The 10,449-nt window shown below is 40.3% G+C and overlaps 1 protein-coding gene across 1 annotated transcript in view; it reads left to right on the top strand.

Moving 5' to 3' along the window:
* ALCAM (activated leukocyte cell adhesion molecule) overlaps nucleotides 1-10,449 on the top strand; it is a 122,572-nt gene that overhangs the window by 69,888 nt on the left and 42,235 nt on the right. Inside the window, exons 4-6 of the mRNA XM_019525792.1 lie at nucleotides 3,328-3,392; nucleotides 3,782-3,869; nucleotides 6,262-6,444. Of these exons, the coding sequence (XP_019381337.1) occupies nucleotides 3,328-3,392; nucleotides 3,782-3,869; nucleotides 6,262-6,444 (336 nt within the window). The remainder of the gene's footprint in view (nucleotides 1-3,327; nucleotides 3,393-3,781; nucleotides 3,870-6,261; nucleotides 6,445-10,449) is intronic.

Genomic DNA, 10,449 nt, shown 5'->3' with positions numbered 1-10,449 from the left:
CAGAGAAAAATCTGTGGTGTAACAACCAGAGTTCTTGCCTGGCAGGAGGGGTGGGGGTGAGTGGAGCATGTGACTCTAAGAGTGCAGGTAGGTGGAACTTACTGATGAGAGTGCAGTTATGTGAATCTGGCAAACAAAACAAAGATGAACATCTTGACATAGAGAGAAAAGCGGGCACCAGATGTGGGGGCGAGGAGGGGTGAGGGTGGGTTACACAAGTATAAATACAAGAGTGAGGAGACCTGTCCCTCTTAAAGACCTAGTGTTGCATAAATTGCTGATTTTTATCCCCTGGAGGCTAGTCCAATTCACCTCTAGAAGAGAGTCACACTTTCAGGCTGGGTCCAACTCTATTTTATTGCTTGCAAGCAGGCCGACAGAGGAGCTTGTTGCTCAGATCAGTGTCGACCCTAAACAAAGAGCGCACGTGGCTTTTATTGAGCTAGCATTTTTTTCAGTTGACGTGTTACATTTTGATTGGTCATTACAAAACAAAACCTGAGCAACCTGTAAGACATGCGTAGTGGGCTATCCTGTACCATGTGGGTGGAAAGTTACAGAATGCAGGGGTTAATACTAAAACAAGGAACAAAGAAACATAGAGAAAAGTAACTATTTTTGCTACACTAGGGAAGCATGAATAATGTATAATGTCTATACCAATGAAGGATAAGCTTCTCCAAGTTGGACTCAATGTTTATGAGATTAACTGGTGTGCTATTCAACGACGATAAACTTTTCTGAGCTGTTGTCACTGAACATGTATTCAAGTTGTGTTTTCTGCATTGCCTTTGGGATCTGGAAGATGCACATCTGCCTTCCAGAACATACAGACTCCAGCAGTCTGTATATCAAAAGCAACAGTGACCAGATAGCACCTGAGAAAACACTCTGGACTCTTTAGAACAGTGTCCTTATGTAGGAATAAAAGAAGATTACATTTAGCAAGAAATTTAAGAATAGAAAACATGTATGTAGCATGGGTGATTTAACACTGCCAGTAAAACTTTTACATCAACCTGTTTATGCATTTAGTGTTCCTAGTTCCACATAAATCTCCCATGGAGCTTCTACATTTCTTGACCCATCCATATAGCCACGCTGCACAAACCCTGATTCCAAATGCCTGAAATTCAGATATGTCCCTTGAGGTTTGAGTTTTTCAGGCAAGCATTACAGTCTTAGTCACAAGTTAATCAGCTAGCACAGCTAACAAGCTTTACGGGTTGTACAGAAAACACCTGCTAAGTTTCATTTGCTAGGTCAGGTAACAACCTCTGCCAGCTTTCCTGGTGTATCTTGTTAGCATCTTCATTTGGAGCTAAATGGCCTGAGGAGTTTCCAAGGCTTATCAGCAGCACAAACAGTTACAATTTTCTTGCCCTGCCATTTGACCTCTGCAGCAACCTCATTTAATCCCCTTACAGAACAGCAGAGGTGCTATTGCAAGGTATTAAGTAGAAAAATAAGTGGCTGGCTGTAGTTAAAACCCTCACAAAGTGTACTCTCATGTTATTAAGCCCTGAGCATAAGATTTCCTTCTATTTCAGATCATGAGCTTGTAAATTGCCTGGCAGCCAATGAGCTCATGTGTAGTAACTCATTTGCATGCACACGTGCAGTCCTGTTGCTATAGGGAACTGGCAGAATACACTGCTTCCTTCTCATCTGCAGCAGCATCTGCAGGAGATCTTCGAGTAGGAGCTGCCTCCTAGTCCCCACACTGGGACACAAAGCATTGGAGATAGAGGGAAGACACCAGAGGAGGCACAGCACATTTTAAATTTCTTCAGTTTTTATCAGATTGGTGATCTAATGCTGTGAGAGAACTAATAATTTCTATTTACAGGATCCGTTGTCATGAGATAAGTGTGTAAAGAGTAGATCTGGCTGGCTGAGCAGGTGTTAAAACTTACCATCCCTGCCAGTGCATACAGAAAATGGGTTAACCTGCTTTTTTAACAAAACACTTCCCTCCCTGATGCCCACACAAAAACCAACATTATTTCTACTTTAAAAAAAATGCTCTAGTCTTTTCTGTGTTTGAGAACAACATGATGGTTTTTGATGCCTGGCTTTGGTTTTGTTTTTTTTTGCCTCCAGCAAGTTGTCTGAAAAATCCAAGTAAATAGGTTCCTCTATTGGGTTTTGTCTTTTGATCCGTTGCTTTTTGTTTTGTTTGGACTAATCTTCCAAGTGCAGAAAAATTTATCTGAATATATAAAGAAAAGAGCTCAGAATGGAAACTGTATTTCTGTATTTATAGTAGGCTCAACTAGTGTGACCATTCAGCTACAGATTAATAACTTTGTTTGCTGCTTTGTTCTGTTTTTATTGAAATTGTGTCAAGATGGTGTGGAAAGCATTTGGAACAGGATTACTAGTGTAGTTTGATAGAAGGTTTGATTTGAAAACAGCACTGCAAACTGTGTGTGTGTAATGTATGCATATTTAGAAGCACAGAGGTAGAGTGCAGAGACTTTCTTTGACTGCATAAGCACAGATACTTTTTTCCTTCCATCTTGCAGGAATACAGTGTCTTGGAGATAAAAATGTGCATTCCAGGCTTCAGGCCGGAGTGAATTTTACCAGACAAGCTATACCATCTCTAGAAAATAGTGTTTTATAATGGAAACGCTGATAGATCCTCAGTTCTGGCAGCCTGAACAGTGTAACTACCATAAAAAAGAATGAATGAGATGACATATTGGTACTGAACAGAAAGTTTGCTTTTAAAAGAGAGAGTCAAGTTTTAAATCAAGTCCAGTTTTGAAAAATGAAGTAAAATAGTTAGATACTACACTTGCCTCTGTCACATGTGCCCCCACACATTAAGTGTAACAATAGTACGTTAAAAAACTTAGAAGCAGGATTTGATTATTTTTCTTTAAAATGGGAAATCGCATCTGCTTTAATACCCATATTAAAACTGTTTTTCTATATGACTATTTAATCTTTATCCGTTGGTTTTCATTTATTCCATTTGTTCATTTATTGGCAGTATACATAAACACATTAACAATAATTTTACATAGTCATGAAAAAACGGGTCCATTTAAAATGCAACCTGTAATCTGTGCTTGATTAAAATTTCAAGTGAGAGACCTTTTTTCCTCCATAAACCCACATACCAATATCTAGATGGGAGCAGTTTTTATAGCTATGTTATAAACCCCTGAAGACAAGTTTTAAGAATGAAAACAGTATGGTTCTCACGTGTGCTCCCAGTCCATGTTGCTGAATGTTTATCTTGGAAAGTGTAATCCTTTTATTTAAAAAAAATTGAAATTTTTGCATTCAGAGTTACCTGTACATTTTTTTTAATAGAACGACCATCTCAACCAGAAATACTGCATCAAGCAAACTTCCTAGAAACAGAGAAGCTAAAAATGGTAAGCGGTTTTTTTCTCAGACCTTGGGACTGACTCAAATGTTAGTTCCGAAAAATACTCCAATGTGCATTCTGGACTGAGAGTACCATGTGCATACGTAGACAGGGACCAGTGTCTTGAGTACAGAGACAGAGATTACAGAACAAACTCTTCATTCTCTTAGGAATAATAACAGTGTGTTAGAGAAGTGTAATCAGCCCTCAGATATTTAGAATTATGGCTCAGCCTTGCCTTGGACAACCATTTATCACCACCCTCTTTCCACCCCACTTAATACAAATCACATGAATGATTTTAAGGGGAAAAATTGATTTAAGCATTTGTATGTTATTGGGTTTTTTTTTTAAATGTCAAAAAACAGTGCTCAATATTTCTTATCTGTTTTGCAGCTTGGGGAATGTGTTGCGAGAGAGAGTTATCCAGAAGGCAACATTACATGGTACAAAAATGGAAATATTTTGCATCATGATGCAGGAGGTAGGTTTCAGCCATGACCTACAACTGTGGCCCTACAAGCATGTATGTGCGAGTAACTCTACTTATGGGTAGTCTTAATTGAATTCAGAGCTTTATTCCTGTGAGCAAAGCTGCTCAAATAGGGCTTGGAAGAAGGGTAGTATAGGTTATCGAGTCCATTCCTATGCTACTGCAGGCAACCACATTAGATAAACAAGCTTCATCTTTAAATTTTGTGTTCTTGGCCCCTCTTCTCCCAGTGGAAGACTGTTCCAGCCCTTCACCCTCTGATGATGAGAAATGGCCTTTGAATTCCAGCCTAAATTTATTCATAACTGCTTTACACCCTTTTGCTCTTGTGCTGACGTTGTTCTTTAGCTTTGCTAGGTCTTCTCCTTCTTGGTATTTATTCCATGGTGCATTCAGAGGGCAATGTCATCCTCTCAGCTGTCATTTTGCTATGTTAAACAATCAAGCTTTTTTAGTCTCTTCTTGTGGAATACAGAACATGAGAATATTGAGAATATCTTCAGGATTAAGGCTTAAGAGTGTCTTGATGTAGTTTGGGGTTTGTTTTGGGTTTGTTTTTTTTAAATAACTGTAATGTTTCCAAAATATTACATACATCTTTACTAAGGTTGAAGATATTTTTAAATTAATGAGTTTTGTTCCCCTGTTCCCCCACAGAAGCACGCAAAAACAATGGAAAGCATTGTCTTGACCATTGAATCGTGTTTGCATTGGGTTTTCTGAGATTGGCCAGTGACTGTACTGGGAGGAAAGCTGTACAGCCTCTACTGTGGGAATATAATTTAGGATCTAGGGAAATAGGGTTAAAGGGACCTCACAAGGTCATCTAGTTCATTCCTCTGCTCAAAGCAGGAATGTCATTGACTAAGCCATCCTAACCAAATGTCTGTCCAACCTGCTCTTGAGAAGTCCAGGGATGGAGTTTCCACAACTTCTCTAAGGAGCCTGTTTGAATGCTTGACCACCCTCCTAGGCAGGAAGTTCCTTCTGATCACCAACCTAAATTTCCCCTGCTGCAATTTGAGGCTGTTACTCCTAGTTCTGTCTGCTATAGCCACAGAAAAAAGTGTATCTACAGCTTCTCTATAATTACCTTTTTGTCATTTGAAGACTACTATCAAATCTCCCCTCACTCTTCTGTTCTCCAAACTAAATTATCTCAGTTCTTTCAGCCTTTCTTTCATAAACCTTGCATTTCCAGACCCCTAGTCATTTTTGTCACATTGTACTGGACTCTTTCCAATATTTCCACATCTTTCTTGAAGTGTAGGACCTAAAACACCATGCAGTACTCCAAGTGAGGCCTCACTAATGCCAAACAGAGCAGAAGAATCGCTTCCCTTTTTGCATGTGACGCTTCTGTTAATACAACCCAGGATGCTGTTGACCTTTTTTTGCAACAAGAGCATGCTGTTGCTCATATTCTTCTGATGGTACTTACTAACCCCAGGTTCAGTAGCCTAGACAGTCAAATTAAGGAGTCTATATTTGTGTATGCACTTATTCCATCCCAAGTGCAGGATTTCACACTTGTCCTTGTTCAGTCTCATCTGGTTGACAGCAGACCATTTTTCCTATCTATCCAGGGTCCCTGGAAGAAGTTGCACTTAAGACATGATTAATCAGCTAAGTGTGTCTTTAGTAGATAAGCCACGAAATTATTACACAGAGTACACGTAATAATTTTTGTGGTTACCATCATGCCATGAATGGAACATGTGACCAGTGTGCTCCCAGGGCTGAGAGTGCCAGTCCATTGATCAGTGCTCTTGGCCTCAGGAACAGCAGTCAGTTGACTTGTGCTTCCAGCCTCAGAAACACGAGGCTTTTGATGATTTCATGTGCATCTGTAGCTAGGGGTGCCAACCAGCTGACCGGCGATCCCAGCCATGGGTGCACACCAGAGCCCTTCAAGGCTCAGCTGCACTTCCAAGGTTGGGGGTGCCAGTCATTTGCACCAGGCACCCAGCTTGCTACTTGTCAGTGTAGGAGGAATCCAGGATCGTGATCCCAGGCTCCCTTGTGCAGACAATAAGGCAAGATTAGGATCTCATCCACAATCCCACAATTGTGCCTCATGCCAGGCATGTGTGTCATAGTAGGAGGTACAATTTTTGGAATTGAGATCAGATCCCATCATGCCTTTAATTGAATATCTGTCTGCAGTCCACGTCACTCTGGATCCTAGCCCTGCCCTCCTGAATGTCTGCAGCTCCACCCAACTTGGTATTATCAGCAACTTAATATATTTCTTGTTTGAAATGAATGTTGTGTATTCAGGTGCCAAGCAGCAGGAATGAAAGTCATAGAAATATTTTTTTTAAAAGTAGGAAAGGTAATATGTATAAAGAGCAGATACTGAAACAATGTCATCATTTTTCAGCTGTGGTCATACGTTTGGAAAATACAGTGGACAGATCAACTGGACTCTTCACTATGACATCATCTCTTCAATATAAACCAAAAAAGGCAGATGCTAAGGCACAGTTTTCCTGTAGTGTGACATACAGTGGACCATCAGGATCAGAAATAATACAATCTGAACCACTAGTCTTTGATGTTCATTGTAAGTTATAGAATTACTCATTTATGTTCACTCTGTAGCAGAATAATATTCATTAATGTGCTGGTCTTCTTTTCCCAGGTAGATCAGACAACATTTACAAAATTGCAGGAATGTGCCATTACTTTGTGAAATAAACCAGAAAAGTGATGATTTAGACAATGGATATAATAGCTGCTTGCAGAACAACTCTGAAGTTATCTGGGGCTCTTCTTAGACCATGGACGCATGCAATTTTTGAAGCACTTCCAGTGCTGCTGCACTTCAAAGTGCTTCAGCCACAGATACACACACCAACTGAACGTGCACACGTGCCATAAGAGCACTTCATAATTATAATGGCAAAGAGCGGTGTGCTGTCCAACCAGGAGGTTTGCTTGGTCTTGCGGCTCCACTGCTCATGTGTACAGGGAGAGCAGGACAGCCACCGAGCGCTCATCTGTGCACTCTCTCTCTAAGCTCCTGATTCAGAAGCAGAGAGGAATGCAAGGATTGTTGCTCTCCAGCCCGCAAGAGAGCACTCATTGGCTGTCTGCCCCACTTTTCCCTTACCCTTATGTGGGTGGGGAGGGCAGAGAGCAGAGCATGGTGTGGGATTCAACCCCATGTTGTGCTCTGTAAAGCATGCACAATTAGTTGTTTCATCCTGGCTTATTTTTAGAGTGGCTCATCAGGATTATTTTTTTGAGTGCTTGTCCTTTGAAGTGCTTCAAATGTTACAGCTGCCCAGAATCTAACTCTGCTTTCATTGGTATTAGAATTCTTACCATTATGGTGGTTCTACCAAGGAGAAAATAGTAGCTAGCAATAGTAGTAGTAGCAGCTAGTAATATATTCCAATGAATGGGAATTTCAAGAACCACTAATAGTCTATGGCTGAATATACTGAATCCAGAATAGTTTAAATAGGTGATTGGAACTTGAAATAACCATATGAGGTTTAAAGATGGTGTCGTACCTTTTGCCTTATAAATTGTGCAGTAAAATAGTACCTTATTGTATATTACTTTCTACAGTTGCACCAGAATACTCAAATGTATGTTTCTTAGGAACAAACAGTTGGGCATGAACTAGTAGTGCCAGAGACAATGTGGGAAAACTGTGTCCAAGGGAGTCCTCTGTTACCCTTCCCCCCACCCTTGTATTTGCAGCAGTAGCTGGGCAGTGTCACAGAGGACAAGGTATTCTGGGAATTGTAGTCCTCTAGAGTAACAGTGGAGTTTGCTGCTGGGGGGGTGCAACTTTTACCTCTTTTTTTGCCTCCAAATCCCATATTGAGAGGGGAAAAAAAAATGCTGATTTTGGCAGCAAAAATGGGGTCAATTTTCCCCTACAGCAGCAGACTCCACTGCTGTTCTACAAAACCACAATTCCCAGAATACTTTGCACTCTGTGATGCATCTGCTGCTGCTTGCAGTTGGAAAGTGCAGGCAGTGTGTGGGATGGTAGGGTGAGATGACCTCTTCCCATCCTTTTTACACCTCTTCTTTTCTTTTATGCAGCCCCCAGGGCACATCCTACTTACCCACCCAAGGTTACCCAAAAATCGTTCTGCTTAAAACAAGTTGGCTTTTCAGTTACTATCTTGCAGTTCTATCATAAGTTGAATTTTACACTTAATTACAACACTATTTTTTTTATAATATAGGAATTATGTAGCTAACGATTTCCAACTTGCCTAACTGTACAAGTTCCTTGCATATATTATTACTCACCAAGCGAGGTACAGTATTACAGCCCTTGCTGAACAAAGGTATCAGGTGACTGTCAAGAACATTAGCTAGACAGTACTTGGCAGCAGGTGGTGTCAAAGAATTGGAGCTTCTGACAGTGTGTGAAAGCCAGCAGGTCATAGTAGAGAGGAGAGGAAAACAAAGGACGTTCAAAAAAAAAAGTGCAGGCAAAACTTGATTTCTTTTGGTGTGCCTCAAGTGATAGCTTGAGTCCTAAAAGAGGTGGGTCCTGGTGAAACCACAGCTTTTGTCCAGACATCTGCTGTCACTTTTAAGTGGACTCAGCTGCACAAGGTTAAAAGGCATAGTACACTTGTTTTACCTTCCTAAGTTAAGGACTGCCACTGGGAATAAGTGGTCACTTAAAGTTCTAAAAAATAATAGTTTTATGTTTCTGAATAGACCTGATTCTCAGGTGCTATATTTTTTGAGTCATGTTAAGGACCTTGGGCATTAGAAAAAAATTAAAACACTCATCTTCCTTCAAATACATTCAGTAATGATGTTGTACTAAGGTAAGCGTGAAATATAAGAGGTTACTTAAGTCCGATTAGCCTAGCCTGCAACAAACAGATTTCCATTTCAGCTTTCCAGAATTGACATTCTCCATTACAGCTTTGTAATGTGGGCTTTTCCTTAATACACTGACATACAAAAAAAATGAAATGTTGCCTGCACTTTTTTTGTACGTCCTTTGCTTTCTTCTCCTCACTACTATGTGCAAAATACACAGAGCACTCTAACGTTTTAAAGTTCAAGTATGCCAGGTAATGAGAGTTCTCAGTTCTGCTGAGACCAAGGGGACATGAGTTCACCAAGCACCTCCCCAGGATCAAACGTTTAAAAAAAAAAACATTACCTAAGCCCTCTGCATAATCTACTAGTTCAGTCTTGAGTACTTGGCGGAACAGTAATGCACTTCATTCCAGATCTTTGCATCTAAGGAAAATGCCCTTTTAATCTGACAGGGGAAAGCCACAGACTAGAGAGAACTTTGTATATGATTTCCTGGGCTCTCCACCTGCTTTTCTCTTGAGGTAGATGGCATTAGAGCAGAAGGATGCCATTTTGGCCTACTATTGCTAATGCATCTCTGCAGTCTTAATGAAGTTCTTGATTTTTCACTTTTTTAAGTGAAAGCAAATTCAAACCGTCTGTCCCTATAGGTGATTCCTCCCTACAAAGTGACGGGTAAGATGAGCTGTGTGGTAATCACTCATTACCTTTGGAAACTTGTGAAATATTCCAAGGCCTTCAGGCACTCTTCCTAAAACTAAAAGTCTAAGTTTGCTTTCATCTCATTCTTTTTGTGTCATACAGCAGTATGAGATACAGGGATGATTGCAACAGCCCCCCACCCCAAGGCTGTAAATAATTCCCTCACTGAGTTTCCAAAGGAGGAAGAAAATCAGGATACAATTAGAAATGGTTGGAAGAAAATAAGTAGGGAGCCAATTTGCATCAATGTTATGTCTCCCCAAACAGTATAACATCCTGATGGGCAGGAACTGTAGAACAGTCTCCCTATCCTAACCACCGTTCTCAGGCACCAGTCCAGCTAGCTCGCTGTGAAGATGATTTGCCCAGACACATGGAATTTCTGTACCCAATACAGCTTGAATCAAGGATTGGTCTGATATGAAGGGAGAACAAACAAACAAAAAAAAAAAAAAGAGCTCTTCCCAGCTGCAGCATGGTCTATGCTACAGAACTGATGTGCACTCTGCATTAAAGATTAAAAGACCATAGCTAGCAAGTGTATTAATTCTTGTCCCACCAGCAGACAATTTAATTAAGATAACTTCTTTATGCTGCAATCTCTAGCTTCCTCCAGAGATGGGCAGTATCAGTGCTGCTAATTAGCTAACAAGAGGAGAGTGGGGTATGCACCTGATAAGTGAAGAAGAGTACATGACAGCCTTACAATGCAGTGCATTTCCTTTCAAATAGATCTCTAGTTTGTGTAACTTCAGTCCTTATTTGGAGATGCACTTGAAAGAAAATAAGATTTTGATGCTTTTGATTGAATAGATGGCCAGAGCTTGCTATAAACAGCATTCTCCACTGATGTTAGTTGATTATGTTGATAGTGAGCTCTGTTTTTGTTTTTAAAATTGGTTCAGTACTCTTAATTAGCTTCTCTCTCATTATATTCAATTTTTTTCTCCAGCGGAATTTACTGCATCTAAAAAAAATATTACAACTCTAAATGGAAGACTTCCCGTATTTTAGTTAGTTAGTTGCTTTCAGATCTGTCATCAAGATCCATCGTGTT

Source organism: Gavialis gangeticus, unplaced genomic scaffold (assembly GCF_001723915.1).
Source record: "Gavialis gangeticus isolate Ggan-Ray unplaced genomic scaffold, GavGan_comp1, whole genome shotgun sequence".
NCBI classification, from domain to species: Eukaryota; Metazoa; Chordata; order Crocodylia; family Gavialidae; genus Gavialis; species Gavialis gangeticus.
Note: the sequence above shows the minus strand (reverse complement) of the source record. Positions and strands in the feature narration are given on the sequence as shown.